We start from the raw sequence: 18,243 nt of genomic DNA, 5'->3' as shown, positions 1-18,243 counted from the left end.
AGATAATTTTCTCAAGACCGTTGCTTTGAAAATTTCACTTCTCCCATGACACATAAATTTGATCTCTGCTTCACCTGATCTTCTCAATTTGGAGTGGATCATAGTTTCAAAGACTGTACCCTCACCCTGAAAGCAGTTAATGAAATGTTTACATGTACTGACATCCTAGTGATGGCATTCAGTTCATATGGGGTAGAAATAAATACCTGCCCTTACTCATCAGTGGGCCAGACTGGGTTAGAAGCGGTAGCTCTTAAATCTTCAGATGGAAAGAGTGTGGCTATTGGTACAAAAGCAAATCCAGAAATGCAATTTTATTCTCACACCACTCTAAGTAAAATAATACTGGGGAATAAAGCTGTCACTCACTGCATCATAGAGAAGTCAAAATCCCAACAATTGTGCTGTGAAGAGACACCATGACCATGGCATCTCTTACATAGAAAACATTCAGCTGATGCTTACAGTTTCAGAGGTTCAGTCCATTAAAATCATGATGGGGAGCATGGCAGCATGTAGGCAGATGTGGTGCTAGCTACATCTTGACCAGAAGGTAGCAGGAAGTCAAGACTGTCACACTGACTGAAGCTTGAGAAAAGAGACAACAAAGCTTGCTCCCACAGGGTCACACTTCCTCCAATAAGACCACACCCATTCCAACAAGGCCACTCCCTCTGGGGGGGGCATTTTCTTGCAAATCACTACAGCATCATTTTCTGTGGTCCTACCTTCCCCCACTCCTCTGCTGCCCTCTTTCTCCCCATTTCCCCCCACCTCCCTCCTTCTCTTTTTTTCCCTCCTCCTCTAGAATTCCTGGCACATTTCTCATTTGCTAATCCTGTCCAACTAGTTGGGTTGGAGATGGAGAAAGAAGAAAAAGATGCTATTGTGATCTATATACTGTTATCACCGGGTAAAGGTAAAATGAAAGACTTTCCGGAAAACCCACTAAAGGCCAATGCCATCATCCTTGGGGGGGGAGGTGGGGTCTAGGTATGAATATGCCACACTTTACAAACCCTCCCTAGAAGACTCCAATGGAAATAATATTACAAACACATAGAATTGTTCCTTGAGCTCAAACTATAGAAACCATAGATATAGTTGGCAAAGAGAAGCATTTCCCACCCCACCCCCTCTCCCAGTGAAATTAGAGCTGATGGTGGTTGGAAGGTAAGAGAGAAGCCGTAATTATGTGTAGTTATTTAAATCTAACACTCCTCCCCAACATGGGGCTTACATTCCTGCTAGGATAAATTGCTACTAAGTAATTTAAGACCATAGGGGTAAAATATATCTGGGGCACTGAGACTGTAAGTAAATATGTGAAATATCCTTAAAATAGTTCAAATAGCCTCAAGTAAAAAATTGTAAGTATAATATACAACTGAAGAAAATATTAATAGCATTTTTGATATTGAAAGTAGCAAGGTATTATATACTTAGTTTTTAGTTATGTAAGCTCAATGTCTGAGAAATTTTAGGATACTATCCCAGCTTCAAAAGGAGTGTGTGTGTGTGTGTGTGTGTGTGTGTGTGTGCACGTGCTCTATGGAAGATAAACCAAAGAGCTATATGCTAATGCATACTTCGTTTATTGATGTATTGAAATGGTTGATGCATTTATCACTTAGACTCCTTCCTCCATGGTTCTGATGTTATTCTGCAAGCACTGAGTAACTGATTGCATGAGTTCTAAAAGTCCACTAGAAATATTACTTCAGAAAGCCTCATGGTCACAGTCCTTGACACTTCTCTTAGCCTGGTGAAATTACTGCACAAGGCAGAAGTTTTAGATGGGATCATTCAACTGGTTTCACATTTCTCAGTTTCCAAAAAGCAGTCTAAGTCCTGTGTTGTGGTTGTCACCTTTGGCTCTCGCTGGGTCATCTGCTTTTCTCCTTCTCTTACTTTAGAACTAACAGAGTAAGTTAAGGTTCATATAAACTTGCATTGATCATTTAGTGTCTTATTTTGTTTGCTAAAGGAAACTTGCACCTGATAAAAAACCCATGTACTTTTAAAGTTCTGGTTTTAGAGAGAAAAGAGAATGCATCCGGTACCATCCCAATACTGTCCTGTTGGCCATCAGGGTTCTTGCTGTGCAAGTACAGAATAGCAAGACTGCCAACAGCGAGACCTTGGGGTTCAGTGGCCATCAGAAGCAAAAAATATGTTTTCTAAGGTGCCAAATATGTGTGTAACAGATGGTAGCCAGTCATCCAAATAACTATGGAACAGTCAAGCTCTTATCAGACTTGCCCAGTACATGGGTAGGAACACCTGAGACACTGTGGTGTGGGTCAAGGTTAGCCATTGGAGAGCCAAGAAGATGGACTTTAATCAGATCAACTTGTGGAGGAGTTGCCCTTGAATGGGACATTTGAGCAAACTTTAGAACAGCTCTGAAGAGGGAAAATGAAACAATGGAGTATGATTGTCTTAAAACCAAGAATCGTAAGGTTCAGGTTGTGGTTTGATTTGTGCCAGCAGATATGCAGTTACATCTGATTTCAGAGATGTCCCAATCATTTAGATGCACTTTTTCTGCCTTTTAGGTTCTTCAGCTGGGGTCAGACATCCTTCCTCAGTACAAGCAAGAAGCGCCAAAGACGCCGCCACACATCATTTTACACTACTGTGCTTTTAAAACTACTTGGGATTGGGTGATTTTAATTCTTACCTTCTACACCGCCATCATGGTTCCTTACAATGTTTCCTTCAAAACAAAGCAGAACAATATAGCCTGGCTGGTGCTGGACAGTGTGGTGGACGTTATTTTTCTGGTTGACATTGTTTTAAATTTTCACACGACTTTTGTGGGGCCGGGTGGAGAGGTCATTTCTGACCCAAAGCTCATAAGGATGAACTATCTGAAAACATGGTTTGTGATCGATCTGCTGTCCTGTTTACCTTACGACATCATCAATGCCTTCGAGAATGTGGACGAGGTAAGCTTTTTGGATTTGTTTTTGAAGTACTGAAGAGCAAATGTTTTGAAAACAGTGGAGTGAAAGGATTTCACAGGTGATGTATTGTCTTCAGTACTCCCGTGTCTCCTACCACCCTAATGTTATTAAGCACATACCACAGATTATAGCTTTCTTAAATTTACTTTTGTCCATTGTTTTCTCATGCTTTCTGGCTGAAAAAGTGAATTACTAGGAAAATGGCTATGGTTGAAAGTTGTGATTGGAGGAAGAAAAAGGAGGAGGAGCAGGAGGAGCAGATGAAGGAGATAGAGGAGGAAGGTCAGTAGGATGAGAAAGATAAAAACAGCAGCATTTGGAGTCAAATATAGTTCACAAATCAGATAGTGGGTTAGGGAAAAAGATACATTTTCTTTAAAAGTCCACATATGCCCTTACAAACCTTATGACTTCTCCACTCAAGGCACACATGGTGGCCATGTTAAGAGTTAACATAAAAATCAACATATCTTCATGAAGAAGCAAATTTTGAATTGCAGTCATTTTGATTTCTGCTTTAAATTCTTTATAAATGCAGGTGTAGGTAAAAAAGTGTATTTGATGAGTTCTGATGTTTGACCTCACTCAAGGTTATGTTCTGTGGTGTTTGTGAGAATATGAATGTTTAAACCATGTCATATCTTAAAAGATCCCTCCATTCATAGTTTCTTCTCTCCGACTGAAGTGTGGATGTCTTACAGATTACTACAGCAAGTGGGTGGGATGCAGCCAATAATAAAACGTAAGTCAGGCAGCATAAGATATTCATTAAATTTTTAAAAAATTATGTTACCCTATTGCTTTTCCTAAAGATCCTACAGTGTCCTTGTTAGACCACTCAGTCGCGAAGTCTGGCACTGTGCAGTCTTCAGTTATGGTTGTTGTTCCGTGTATGTTGACTTTTCCATAGATTTTCTGTTTCAACCAACTACACTGATATTTAAACCCATTCCTCCCAAATTAAATGTTGACTTTTTATTTTGATACTGTACACTTCACTATTACTTTATGGAAAAGTTGATGACTGAGATCAGTTCTCTAATTGTAAACTCTGCATACCCTCCTTCACCATACAGAGTGTGGGCAGCAGTGTCCTGGGCCAATCACTGGCTTGGAAAGCCAGTTGTTCCCGCTTACTTCAAGCTCAGAAGCCAGAGTCTCTTGAAGCTGGCCACAGTGGGATTACTTACACTGCAGAGAGCAACAAGAGCAGGCATGCTTAAGCCACTTCCCCTTGACTCTTTGTGCAGCCAGGAGCTAGAAGACAACACCACACTAAACACAGTGGTATGAAAGTGGCGCCTTTTCGGGCCACCCTGAAGCCATGTTTTCCCAAAGCTGCTCCCAGTCTGTGACTAACTATGGAGGGAGACCCATCATTAAAAGGGATTGGGATGATGTTTGTTTGGTTGCTGATGATTTACTTTTGAGATTGCATTTCTCCTTTTCCTTCCCTCCCTCCAAATCCTCCCATGTATGCATCCTTGCTCTCCTTCAAGTTCACGGCCTATTCCTCCCACCAGTTGTTATTTCATGCTCTCTGTAACTGCACTGCACTCTCCTATGCCAATCTTCTGTTCACTTTTACTGCTGTTAGATCTGTGTTATGTTTGGAGTCCCGCTTCCTATCCTTTATCTTTTCTATCCCCCAGACATTTATTTATCTTAGTCAAATTCTTGCACGGATTACTCTGGCTTGGCACGTGTTCCTTCCAGGACCCGAAAGATAAAGCAGTGTGGAACGAATTGTTGTCACACATTGCTCAAGGGAGTATGAGGAGCGATAGCCTCTGTGAAGAACAGTCAGCAATGCCTTATTGAGAAAAAGAACAAACTCTAGAGGAAATGACTTAATTTGTTTAGGAGATCCATTTATTCGTTATACTTTGTTTCCACACCATGGAGGAATACAATTATCTATCTTCCCTCTGGGGCGTCAGCTTTAGGCTTCATCTTTGGCTTCTCTTCCTGAAATCTGAGCTTTAAGAATCCTTTCATATCTGCCCCATTGACATCAACTCATTCTCACATAGGTAGGTCATCCCTTTGGTTCAATAAATATCGAGTGTTTGTAAGCAATAGACTCTGTAGCTGAAGCGTCCAGCAGCATCCTGTGGTTACTCTTCCTTCTCTGCCCTTTCTGGTTTTCCCAGCTGTGACTCATCTCTGTGTTCTTATCAGAAGTTCAAGCATCACATTATCCATCAACTTCTTGTTTAAATGTCCCGTTACTGTACCTGTGCAAAAGATATTCACTCACCATTATGGATTTAAACAAATATCTCCTCATTTTCCTGCCCCATCAAGAGTTTGACTAGTTGCAGTATTCTTGGCTTGAGATAATCTTCCTTCAGGTGTCTGCAAGATATGACACCACTGCATTTTACCTTTCAGTGGGTCCACTGAAGAAACTTGAAGCCATTGCAGTTTCTAATCCTTTATACATGACCTGTTTTCTCTTTGTAGAGGTTTCATGTATCTCCTGTGTCCCAAGGTTTAGAAACTCTCTGATGACATGTATTTACATGGGCCCATTCATACGTCTTCAGAAGAAGTCGACAGAGTGGCCATCTCGATCTCAGAAAGCATGTTTTATAATTTCTTAATTTTTTAAATGAGAAATATTCATCTTTTCTGTTTTTCTTCATTTTCTCCCTGTTGAAACACATTTTGTTTAAATATGTTGAGTAATCCCTACAATTTCCTTGTTTATTCTAAGCTGCTTCCCAAACCATCATCTCACTGCTGCATTCTGGGAGATTTCTTTATCAGTATTTTCTGACTCTCATTGACCATAATAATGCTTTTTTGCTTGACACTAATGCAGCTAAATTTGCTCTTGCATCATTCCTGTGCTCTTGCCATGTATACTGCTACATTTAATGTTCTGTAATTGTAGATTATTACATTAAATGTATATTTTATAAAGACAAGATAGATTCTGAGAGTCTTCACACTGTGCAGCCTAATGTATTCACATTTACTGTGATTAAATGCATTCTGACTTATTTAGAACACTGTATTTTCCATTTTACATTCTCTCTCTCTCTCTCTCTCTCTCTCTCTCTCTCTCTCTCTCTCTCTCTCTCTCTCTCTGTGTGTGTGTGTGCTGCTTCCTTTGTACTTTATCGCCTTCTGTGTGGATTGAGATTTCCCTCAATTCGTTGAACCCTTTCTAATGGCTTGAATATATATCCCAGATAATCTATGAGTCTCACATTTCTACATAAGCATTTAACTTAAATACTAAAAGTTTGTGAGAATTGTAACCCCTCTCCCAAATAACACATGGGCATCTGTTTATCCTCTTTAATCTTTTAAAGACTTACTCATTTTATTATTTTATGTGCATGAGTGCTTTTCCTGTACGTACACATGTACACTACCATGTTTTTACCAGGTACCTGTGGAAGTGAAAAGAGGACATCATATGTTGTGGGACTGGAATTTCAGGTGGTTGTGAGCCACCATGTGGTTGCTGGGAATTGAACCTAGGTCCTCTGCAAGGGCAACATGTTCTCTTAACTGCTGAGCCATCTTTCTAGCCCTGTTCATTTTCTCTAAAATTAATATACTATATTTTTGCTCCACATTATTCTTGGTTTTCTTCTCTATGTTATTATTTAACATTGTTGTCAGTACAGTTTGCATATCTATCTCTTTCCTTCCTTGCACTGTATTTAATGCATTCCTGGCCTCCCCCTGATTCAGCTCTTGAAGATTTGGCTTTCTGTTAACTATCCATTACATAGCATCCAGCTTTCTCAGGAAGGTTTCTTGGCATCCATCTCAAAACTTCCAATTAACACCTTCATATTTCATCTTCCTTGTGTGCATGTGTGCACATTAATGTCATTAAAATTATTTTAATTTTATTGTTAGTCTTTGGATGATCTGGAATCTTCTGCCTAGCCTAGGGCATGCTTTCCTCTCAGTGTTGCCTTTCTTTGTCACAAGGAGGTTACAAGAAATAAGTGTGACAAGACAATGATGGGTTTCACTTGAAAAATCCTACAAGTCTGAGAGGCAATTGTTACTTCATTTGTTAGGGTTCCCTCTGGATAATTTCACTGTAAGTATTGGGGTGGTGAAAAATATGTCCTCACAGTATTTCTTCACTGCATGGGTGTGCGCTGATGGCATGGACAGGGCCTTATTGCTAAGGTCTCAGTGAATTCTATAATGGCATAAAGATGAAATGGAGCTTAAGCAAGAGGGGCCACACAAGGAAGTGGGGACTGGGGAATAAGGGAAGGTTTGGGTCTCAAAATCCCAGTTTAACCCTTTATTTCTGGACATGTACAGAATGACTCTACACAGCTTAGTAACACTTTATTTTCAAGACCCTTGATACACCCTCTGAAGATAAATGAGATTTATTAGGAATTTTTGAACTGGATACGTGATTTTTAAAGAAAACTGTGAGGCAGAAAAGATGGAACCCATTACAGAAAGCTTCTGGTCTGAAAATAAGGAACATGAGTTTTCTAAAAATCCTAAGTGGAGGATAAAAGATAGTCTCTCATGAATCCTAAGAATAGAATTTAGCTCGTCTGTAGCATGCATTTGAACCAGTGTCAGGGGTATAGAGTACTTGATTTGGGGGATCTTGGGGAGGTGGTGTAAAGTACAAAAAGAAAGATTGGGTATGCAGACAACACAGTCATCAGAGGCAGGATGGGGGACATGACAGCGATCAGATCATGGTGGGTGATATCATTACGTGGTAAGCCTGCAAAATGAGTTAGAACAAAGCAAAAATAGGAAAAAAAGATCTTTCATGCATTGATGCTGAAGGGAAATTGGATGAATCAGTAATGGCTAAGTGAAAGTGGATAAGATTTTTAATTTTTTTTGAAAACTCTTTTTTTTGAAAGCAGTGTCTGAATTATTATTTGTTCATCACTATGCTTGTCAAACTGCCACGCAGATTTCATGTTACCACATACATTTAAAATTGTAATTTTACCTCTAGTTATCATAATAAGAATTTAGAACCCAGAAAAGGGTAATCATGCTTGCAGTTGCTAATGAGTTTTGTCAGATTAGAGTCTCTCTGTCCCTTTTGCCACTTCAGATCTTCTACTGGGAATAACAATGGTAGACACCATTATTTATATAATTGACACAATTGACTTGCTATTATCTTGTAAATTAAAATACATCATTGGAAGTAATGTTTGAGAGGATCTGAAAGGGAGTGCATTCAGTTTCTTATGTATTAATTCTACCATTAACTTCTAATAGTCATTGTACATGGTACAGTGCTGCATGAGTCTGTTTTTTTTTTTTTTTATACAAGTGTATATTGAGAGATGAACAATTACCTGGTGCCTCTTTCCTTTCCTTACTGGTCATCTTTATTTTCCTAGACAGCTTGTTTTTACTTTCATGTCTTACAAACATACATACACAATTTTATGTATGTGCATAAAATCTAGGAACCACAAATAAGAGAAAACACAATATTTGTCTCTGTGAGCTGTCTCAATTAACTTCATGTGGCTATTCCCAATGCCTCCATTATTTTTTATAGGATATAACTTTGTTCTATATAGATGAAACAAATTTCATATGTGCATGTATCACATTTGCATTGTCCATTCCTCTGTTGCTGGACATCTGAATTGATTCTATAACTTAACTACTGAGAATAGTGATAATGAAATGAACATTAAAGTACAAGTTTCTCTTTGATATGCTGAGTCGGAGTCCTTTGGTGTTAGCTTGGTCATATAGGAGATCTATTTTTAGTTTTTTTGAGGAAACTTCATACTGATTTCCACAGTGGCTGAATTAGTTTACACTTCACCAGCACTGTAAAAGGGCTTTCTTTTGTACATATTCTGACAACATTTGTTATTTATTGTTTTGGTGACTGCCATTCTTAGTAGGATGACATAAATCCCAGTGTTGTTTTACTTGTTATTTCTCTGATGCTAATGAGGCTGAATATTTTTTCAAATGTTTATTGGTTGTTTGTACTCCATCTTTTGAGACCTGTCTATTTCATTAGATGTTTTATTGATTATGTGATTTGATTTTTTTTTCTTATTTAGCTTTGGAAGTATATATATATATATGTGTATATACACACATATACATACAAACTCTATTCATATATATTCATATTCTCAGTACTAGTCCCCTGTTGTATGGCTAGCTATCCAGGATCGCTCTATTCATTACTAGGTCTTTTCAGGCTATTAAAAATTTTGATATTTTGAGTAGAAGCTTTTAAGTTTTGAGATTTGTCAATTGTTGATATTTTTTATGGAGTGACTAGAGTTTTATTAAGAAAGTCCTTGCCTATACCTGAATACTGAAGTGTTTTGCCTACTTTTTTAAAAACAGTTTTGAAGTTTCAACTCATACATTAAGGTCTTTGCTCAATCTGGAGTTGAGTGAGAGATAAAAAGGTGTTGAACTTCATTCTTCTACATGTGGAGATGCAGTTTTTCTAACATCAGTTGTTAAAGAGGCTCTTATCCCCTTGGCATATTTGTCAAAAATCTTATGGTTCCCTATTCTGAAAGGAGAAAAGAACCAGAAGATCAGGGATCTGCTGTGAGATTGTGTTTCCCAGTAACATCAGAAAGAACCTACATACATGATGTCTCACCAATATGACCCTCTGAATGTGAGCCAAACAAGGATGGAACCAGTGAACATGCCAAACTGGATGGGGAAAGCCCATGAATCCTCAATCTACACAAAGAACAATAGGCAACAGAGGAAAGCTGGGAACAGGAGAGGTAGTCTTCCTCAAGGAAAAGTACACCAGTTGGTTGTCCAGTGCCAAATGGTCATCCCTGAAAACAAGGAAAATTATAAAGATTTAATAGGTTATATTTAGGCATATATATATATATATACATATATATGTATATATATATTTATGCATTCAATAGCAATTATTGAATAAAGAGACCATAATTTGAAGAAGAGTGGTGAGGGGTATATGACAGAGTTTGGCAGGAGACAATGTAATTACATTATAATTTAAAAAATCTTGTGGTTGTAGCTATGAGGGTTTATATATGTGTTCTTTGCTGAGTTCCATTGACTTACATCTCTAATTTTATGTAATGACCATTCTTCTTCTCCTCCTCATCTTCCACCTCCTCTTCTTCCTCTTCTTTTATGGCTCTGTAATTTTATTTTTATGGTGGTATTTCCAGCATTGTTCATTTTCCTTAGGATTGATCTGGATATTGGGATCTTTTGTGCCTGTACATGAATTTTAAGCCTTTTTACTGTTTTCATTTAAAAAATGGTATTAGAACTTTGTAGGTGATTGATAAGTTGATTTAACTGTATTAAATCAGTGGCCTAGGAATTTATTTTTTGGTTCTGGAGGTTGGAAAACAAAGGATGAAGGGAATATTAATGTGCGCATGTGCACACGAGCATGTGCACACACATGTGTGTGGTGGTAATAAAGGACTTGTTGCAGTGCCTGAAGTGGCAGAAAGTTGGAGACACTGACTTAAATACATGACATTAATTTTTCATGAGATGGAGCACTCAGGAACTAAATGCCTCCTATTACATATCCTTTCGTGACACTGATGCATTGAGAAATATGTTTTAACATGAAGAGGACAAATCACTGAGTGTTGCTCAATGCTTTTTGCTATTTCCAAGTGGATGACACCATATCAGCAGTCAGTATTAAGAGGTTTCATGGCTAAGTTTTTAAGGACAATTGTAAAATAGATTTTTAAAGAGAACAAACAGTTGGGGCATAGCAAAATTGAGGGGAAGTACAGAGGTTTCCCACACATCTCTCACCCTTAAACATACAGAGTCACCCATTGTCAGGTCCCACACCAGCATGTGCATCTATTACAGTTGATCAGCTTGCATAGGTACACCATGTTGCAATCAAAGCTTGCATTTACTTGAGGGTTCACCCTTTGTTTAGTATTTTAGTGTATGGGGACAAAAACACACTGTTGCACTCTAGGCATTTAGTTTCACTGTCCTAAAATCCATTCGTGCTCTGCATCTTCATTCATTCTTACGTATAAACTCCTGACAATCATCAGTCCTTTAGGTGCCTCCACAGTGTTGCCATTGAAGACTGTGGCATATAATTGTGTCATATATTTGGGACCAATGGTTGGCAGGCTTTCTGTGTTGTCTACTTTCTCTTAATAAGAGGCATTCAAAGTTCCTAGTGTTCAGTAATGTGTCTTTGTTTAGATGTATGCAAATTTATTCACCTACTAAAGGACATCTTGAATGCTTCCCAGGTTTTTCAGTAATGAGAAAGCCTGCTGCAAATGTTTGCATGCAGATTTATATGTGAATATAAACTTTCAGCACATTCAAGTCAGTCAGTGCAGACAGAAGAACAAGATCACTGCATCATATGTTGCTTGCTTAGTTTTGTGAGGAACTACCAAACTTTCTGCCAAGATGACTGTGCTCTTTTACATTCCCATGGATAGTTGATGAGATGGGAATCTGGTGTCCCACATGTTTGTCAACATTTGATAGAGTTAGTATTTTGGATTTTAAGTCAATTGTAATTACACTGAACATCTTTTCAAACGCTTATGTGTGACCTGAATATTTTCTTCAGTAAGTTATCAAAAAGATCTTTTATTCACTTACTAATTAGTTTCTTTCGAGACAGAGTTTCAAGGTAGCTTAGGTTAGCCTTGAGCTCAATGTGTAGAGGAGGGTGGTTTTGAACTTCTGATCCTCTTGTCTCCAACTCTTAAGTACTGAGTTTATAAGTGTGTACTGCTACATCTAGGTCTGTTGCTTACTTGCTATTGTTGAGTTTTAACAGTTCCTTGTACATTTTTATGTAATAGTTCTTTATCAGACCTATCTCTTGAATATATTTTCATTTAGTCTGCTATATATCTTCTTAACCTCTTGACAACAAGCAGAATTTTACATTTTTAAAAAAGTTTAACTGATATTTTTTTTTTTAATGGATCGGGCCCTTGTTGTTATCTCCAAAATTGTCGTTGGCTAGAAAGATGGCTCATTCAGCAAAAATACTTGTTTTGCAAACATAAGGTCCTGAGTTTGAGTTCCATAACCTACATTAAAAAAATGCAGGCATGTTGGTATGTTAGTGTTTGTTCGTAACCTTAGTACTTGAGAGGCAGATAGAGAGAGAGAGTTTATCTCTGGGGCCAACCTGTCTAGTTTACTTGGCAAATTAAGGGACTGTGAGAGAACCTGTCAGCAAACAAACAAACACACATACAAAGAAACACACACACACACACACACACACACACACACACACACACCACTTGAAGAATGACACACAAGGTTGTCATCTGGCTTCTATACATAGAGCACTATCATACCCACCACCTTCCACATACACATTACCCCCTCCCCCAATGACTTATTACTATAACTAACATGACCTCAATTTGCTTATTTCACTGTGGTTTGAAGATTTATGAAATATAATCCTTATTATGAGATTGTAAGGAGTGGAGTCAGACAAGACATTTTAGAGGTGATTAAGGCTCTGCCTTGTGAGTGGACTGATTTATTTATAGGACCAACAGATCACTGGATTTTCTGAAAAGTAGGCCTGTGATCATCACCCATTTGGGTAAGTCTCTTGTATGTTTCCTGACTCTTGCTTGGTGAAACTCTGAGCTGCCTTAGGATTTCTAGCAAGACAGACTTCATATGCTATGTCCCTTAAACTTTGGACCAGAAGCACAAACCCAAATAAACTCTTCATAAATTGTTCGGTGTATTGTTTTGTGTTAGCAACAGAAAATGGGCTAAGATATCATTGTTATCCCCCATAAACTTTATACTTTCTGTTTTTTTTTTTTAAAATTCAAGTGTATAATCCATTTTGAGTTAATTTTTGTGAAGGGCATTGACAGTGACCAAGTACTATCTTTTTTCTTATTTTTTCCTGTAATCTTCTCTCATACATTATATCTTAATTGCTGTTTGCCTTCTCTATGCTTTTTGTAGTCCTTCCCCCTACCTCCCCTCTCCCCCAAATCCACTCTTCCTCCATTTCCCTTAGAAAGGTACAATGTGACTAGGACCATACCCTTCCTTATTTCAAGGCTGGATGAAGCAACCCAGTAGGAGGAAAAGGGTCCCAAGAGCATGTAAGAGTCAGAGACACCTCTCACCTTATTCCTATTTTTAGCTATACAACCATAATGTATATGCAGAGGACCTAGCTTAAACCCCTACAGGGGCTGTTATTGCCACTTGTCTCTGTGATACTATATGTGCCCTGCTTAATTGATTTTGTGGACTATGTTCTCCAGGTGTTTTCAACTTCTCTGACTCCTGCAAATCCGTTCTCCCACATCTTCTGCAGTGTTCCCCTGGATCCTCCTTGAGTTTGGCTGTGGATCTTTGCATGTGCTCCCATCATTTGCTGAATGTCACCTCTTTGATGACAATCATACCAGGCATCTATGAGTATGGCAGAATATCATTAGTAATAATTTCATTGAATTTTTTCCCCAGTATCAATTGATTTTATACTAGGTCTTTGGGCTGTCCAGCCTCTGATTTGTGGACATGTAGGTAATGTCAGACATGGGATCCCTCTTGTGGCATGGGTATCAATTTATACCAGCCATTTGTTGGTCATGACCAGAAGTTTGGTACCAGTACTACCCCAGCACCTCTTGCAGGCAGGACAGATTGTAGGTTGAAGGTTTCGTGGCTGGGTTATTGTCCCAGTCCCACTGTTAGATGCCTTGCCTGCTTGTAGACAATGGCTGGTTAAAGTTCCATATCCCCTATTACTAGGTGTCTTTGCTAGGATCATTCCTGAAGATTCCAGGGAGTTTCCACTGCACTAGGTTTCCATATTGTCCTCCAATTCCAGTCATCTCCCCCTCCCACCTGATTCCTCTTGTACCCATCCCATCTACCTCCAGTCCACTCCTAAAACCTATTTTATGTCCTCTTTTCAAGGAGATCCATGTGTTCCCCCCACATTGAGCCCTCCTTGTTATTTATCCTTTCTGGGTCTGTGGTTTTCATTTACTTTATGGCTATTATCTACTTATGAAGGAATGTATGAATACATACCATCTTTCCAAGTCTAGGTTACCTTACTCAGGATGATTATTTTCTAGTTCATCCATTTTCCTACAAATTTCATGATGTCATTTAATAGCTGAACAATACATCTTTGTATTAATGTATCACTTTTTTTTTTTTTTTTTTTTTTTTTTTACAAATTCTTCAGTTGGGGACCTCTTAGTTGTTTCCAGTTTCTGGCTATTATGAATAAAGCCACTATGAACATAGTTGAGTAAGAGTCCTTTGGGTATATGCCCAAGAGTGATAGAGCTGGGTCTTGGGGTAGATCAACTGCCCGTTTTCTGAAGAGCTGCATATTGATTTACATAGTGGCTGTACAAGTTAGCACTCCCACCAGCAATGAAGGAGTCTTCTCCTTGTCCAACATCCTCAACAGCATGAGTGTCACTTGTGCTTTTATCTTAGCCATTCTGGCAGGTGTAAGATGAAACAGAACACCCATAGCACAGGCCCTAAGATCAACAATCAATAAATGGGACCTCATGAAACTGAAAAGCATCTAAAGGCTAAGGTCACAAGTACGACAAAATGGCAGCCTACAGAATGGGAAGAGGTTTTCACTAACTCCACATCCAAAAGAGGGCTAACATCTGAAATTTATAAGGAACTCAAGAAACTAGACATCAAAACACCAAATAATCCAATTTAAAAAATTGGGTTCAGATCTAAATAGAGGAATCTAAAATGGCTGAAAAATACCTAAAGAAGTGTTCAGCATCCTTAGCCATCAGGGGAATGCAGAGTAAAACTACTTTGGGATACCTTTTTTTTTTTTCTTTTTCTTTTCATGTGGATGTGCATTGCTCTACTTGTTCTACTGCTGTTTGTTGAAAAAAGAAGGAAAAGAAGTTACAGTGTTCTACTTGGTTCCTTTGTCAAAAATCAGTTGAGTAATTGCATGTGTGTCTTTTTCTGGGCTTTGTGTTCTGCAGTGCGCATGTGCTTGTCTGTCCTTTTCACCAATCCCATGCTTTCTTGATTGCTGTAGTTTTATAGTAAGCCTTATAACCAGGCAGAACCTTTTCTTCAACAATAGGTGGAATATTCTGTTTTAACCTCTCTATATTTTGCTGATATACACTAAAAATTTGTTGTTATATTAACTGGAATGTAGTCTTATTAATAGCTCAAATTAGGAAAAATTAGTAGGTAGGTAATATTGAGTGTTAGTACTCATAAGCATGGAACATAGCTTCATTTTGGTATCCTTTTTGTATATGTGACATATGTTTCTATGCATGATCACAAGTGTGTGGATATACATGTATGTGCAAAAATATATTCAAGTGTGTATGTTTTTATGTGTAAGCATGTTTGTGGCAGCCAGAGGTTGTCATTGAGTGTCTTTCTCTATCTCTTTCCATTTTATATGTTGAAAGAGTTTCTTGGTTGAACTCAGATCTCCTTGATTTGACTAATCTAGGTAGCCATCTTGTTCCAAACAGAGATCCCTTCTGAGTGCTGGGGTTATAGGTCAGCTCCCTTATCTGCCTATTATTTATGTGAGAGCTGGGAAACTGAATGCGATCCCTCATGCTTTGCTGCCAAATACTTTAACTCCTCGGACATCTCCTCAGTCCCCATTTTTTGGCATAGTTTGTAAGAATTTTGTATATTTTTTTATATAGATCTCATTCATGTTTTTATATTTATATCTGTATATTTTGTTTTTGTGGGTAGCAACATAAATAGTATTGTAGTTCAAATGTTATATTTCACACGTGAACTGTTGATTTACAGAAGTATAAATGACTATTTAATATTAACCTTATTTCCCTTATTTTTCAGTTAATATACCATTTTCTCCTTTCTTGTCTCATTGAATTAGTGGTGAGTGCTATTATGATGTTATACAAAAGTAGTAAGAGGGGAGGCATATTTATTTTGTTCCTGATCTTAGTGGAAAACAGTTTTTCACTGTTAGGTATGATATTTGTTGTGAGGCTTCTCAATTTTAAATTGAAGATATGTACATATTCTTTTCTTCTTTTTTTCTTCCCCAGAGACAGGGCTTCTCTGTGTAGCCCTGGCTGTCCTGGAACTCACTCTGCAGATCAGGCTGGTGTACATGTTATTAGTTTGTCGGTTTTGTGTTCAATTTTGTCAACTGCATTTTCTACATTCATTGATATGAACATGCAAATTCCCTTCTTTAGTATGTTGTTTGGCTTTCAAGTGTTGGAACAGCTTTACAAATTTGGCATAATTCTATTTAGTCATGGTGTATAATGTTTTATTCTACATTGCTAGATTCAATTTCCCAATATATTATTTAGGGTTCTGCATTTATATTCATGAGAAACATTGGTCTTTAGTTTTCTTATAATGTCTTTAGCTTTGTTGTTAGGGTAACAGTGGTCTCATCGCTTGCCAGGAGTATTTTCTCTGCTTTTATCTTTTGGAAATTTTAGAGAATTGGAGAAGTTTTTCTTGAAAGTCTGAGAGAATTCACTGCTGAACTTATCTGCATTCTCATTTTAAAGGTTACTATTCACTATTTTTTTAGTAGATATATTCTTATTCAGGGGGCCTGTTTCTTTTTATATGAGTTTTAAAAGCTCATATACGTTGTCAGATTTATTGCTATAGAGTTGTTCATGATATTCTTTAGATGTTTATAATACTTATGAAATTTTTAATTTTGTGATGGTGTTATCTAACTTATGCCTTCTCCCTTCATTCTCTCTGCCTCTCTCTTCCCCTTTCTTTCTCTTTCTTCTCCCCCAGTCACAGTTTTTGTTCATTGGGTTAGGAACTTATTTTATTAATCTTGTTGAAAAACCAACTGTTTGGCTTTATTAATTTTAATGATTTCCTGTTTTCAACTACATTGTTTTCCATTTTAATTAAAAATGTATTCCTATTTATGACTTAATCTTTCCAGGTAAGGTGACAATTTAGAAAACTGTGTTTAGAATCTTCCCTTTTTTGTAGCTTATTCATTTTCCTCCAAACACTGCTTTCATTATGGCCAACAAATGGTGCTAGATTGCCTTTTCATTTTCTTAATTTCTCTTTCAAATTCTCCTTTGACATAGTTGATATTTACATGTTACTTATTTTCCCAGTATTTAAGACATTTTCTAACTATTGCTTTCTAGTTTAACACCGTTTGTCATCCACATTACTTCATTTCTGCTACTTTTATCAGCCATAGGCTTTCTAATGATTTGTATTTTATATTTACCTTTTGGGGAATAATAGATTCACAGTTCACACACTTTGATCTTCCACTTCAGTGAATAATTAAAATCATACAAAGATCTTTAAATACAGAAGGGTTAGGCATCCTGCTGGTTTCTGAAGGAATTGAAGGCAGACCTTCTGCTTGTCCAAGGTAGAGACCCTCCCTAACTGAACATCTCCTATTTTCAAGTCCTACCTAACTGCTATTCAGTTCCTACATAAGTGCTATTTTCTTGAGGCATTACAGTTGATGTTTCCTTTGATTACCCATTTCTTGTTAATATTGGGAGTGAAGGTTCAGGATGAAATCTTCCACATATATGATGGGATTCATTGCTTTTTTGGTCACTGTGTTCACATCTCTGATGAGTTCCTTCCATGCATAGTCTTATCCTCACATGCAAGAAATGTTCCTATTTGATTGTCTAGATCTGCTACTCCTTCATGTGTATTTAGTCATTGGCCACCTTGGGGTTTAGGTGGGACTTCCCACTGATCATTGCAGGGCATCAGTAAAAGAAGATTAAAATATAATCTCTAAATGAAAAAAGCTCCCAAATTTTGGTTTGAGAGAAAAATGACTTCTAAACCATCAATCTTAGTGATGAAAAAGGGGTCAGAGTGAAGCTCAAAGGATGGAAAAGGTTTAGAGTTTAAAGTCTGACTTAGGTTCCAAATTGGAATGTAGTCTGAGACTTTAGATTCTATTCCTTGTGTGCATTGATTGGGTAATGCACAGATTTAATGATAGACATTCTTCTTACATTTGAAATTGAGCAATGCTGCAAGCCCATATGATTTTACATGAGTTTTCCACTGAGACAAAGTGGTCTGTCTGCTGAGGGAATTAACTCTGAGAGAATAGGAAATAGCAAGTAATGAGGCGCCTTTATTTGATTTTTCTGCTTACATAAGAGGACACTTTTGTCTGTTCTGATCTTCACTCATGATGAATGTTTCCTGTTTTCGAGCTTTGGGGCATGATTCTAAAGTAAAGACAAAGGAGAGCTCA

General features: G+C 37.7%; 1 protein-coding gene across 1 annotated transcript in view; it reads left to right on the top strand.

Moving 5' to 3' along the window:
- Kcnh5 (potassium voltage-gated channel subfamily H member 5) overlaps positions 1 to 18,243 on the top strand; it is a 283,311-nt gene that overhangs the window by 53,357 nt on the left and 211,711 nt on the right. Inside the window, exon 6 of the mRNA XM_051196001.1 lies at positions 2,559 to 2,951. Within this exon, the coding sequence (XP_051051958.1) occupies positions 2,559 to 2,951 (393 nt within the window). The remainder of the gene's footprint in view (positions 1 to 2,558; positions 2,952 to 18,243) is intronic.

Source organism: Phodopus roborovskii, unplaced genomic scaffold (genome assembly GCF_943737965.1).
Source record: "Phodopus roborovskii unplaced genomic scaffold, PHOROB, whole genome shotgun sequence".
In the NCBI taxonomy this organism is placed as follows: domain Eukaryota; kingdom Metazoa; phylum Chordata; class Mammalia; order Rodentia; family Cricetidae; genus Phodopus; species Phodopus roborovskii.
The sequence above is the reverse complement of the archived record's forward strand: the minus strand, read 5'-3'. Positions and strand labels throughout refer to the sequence as shown.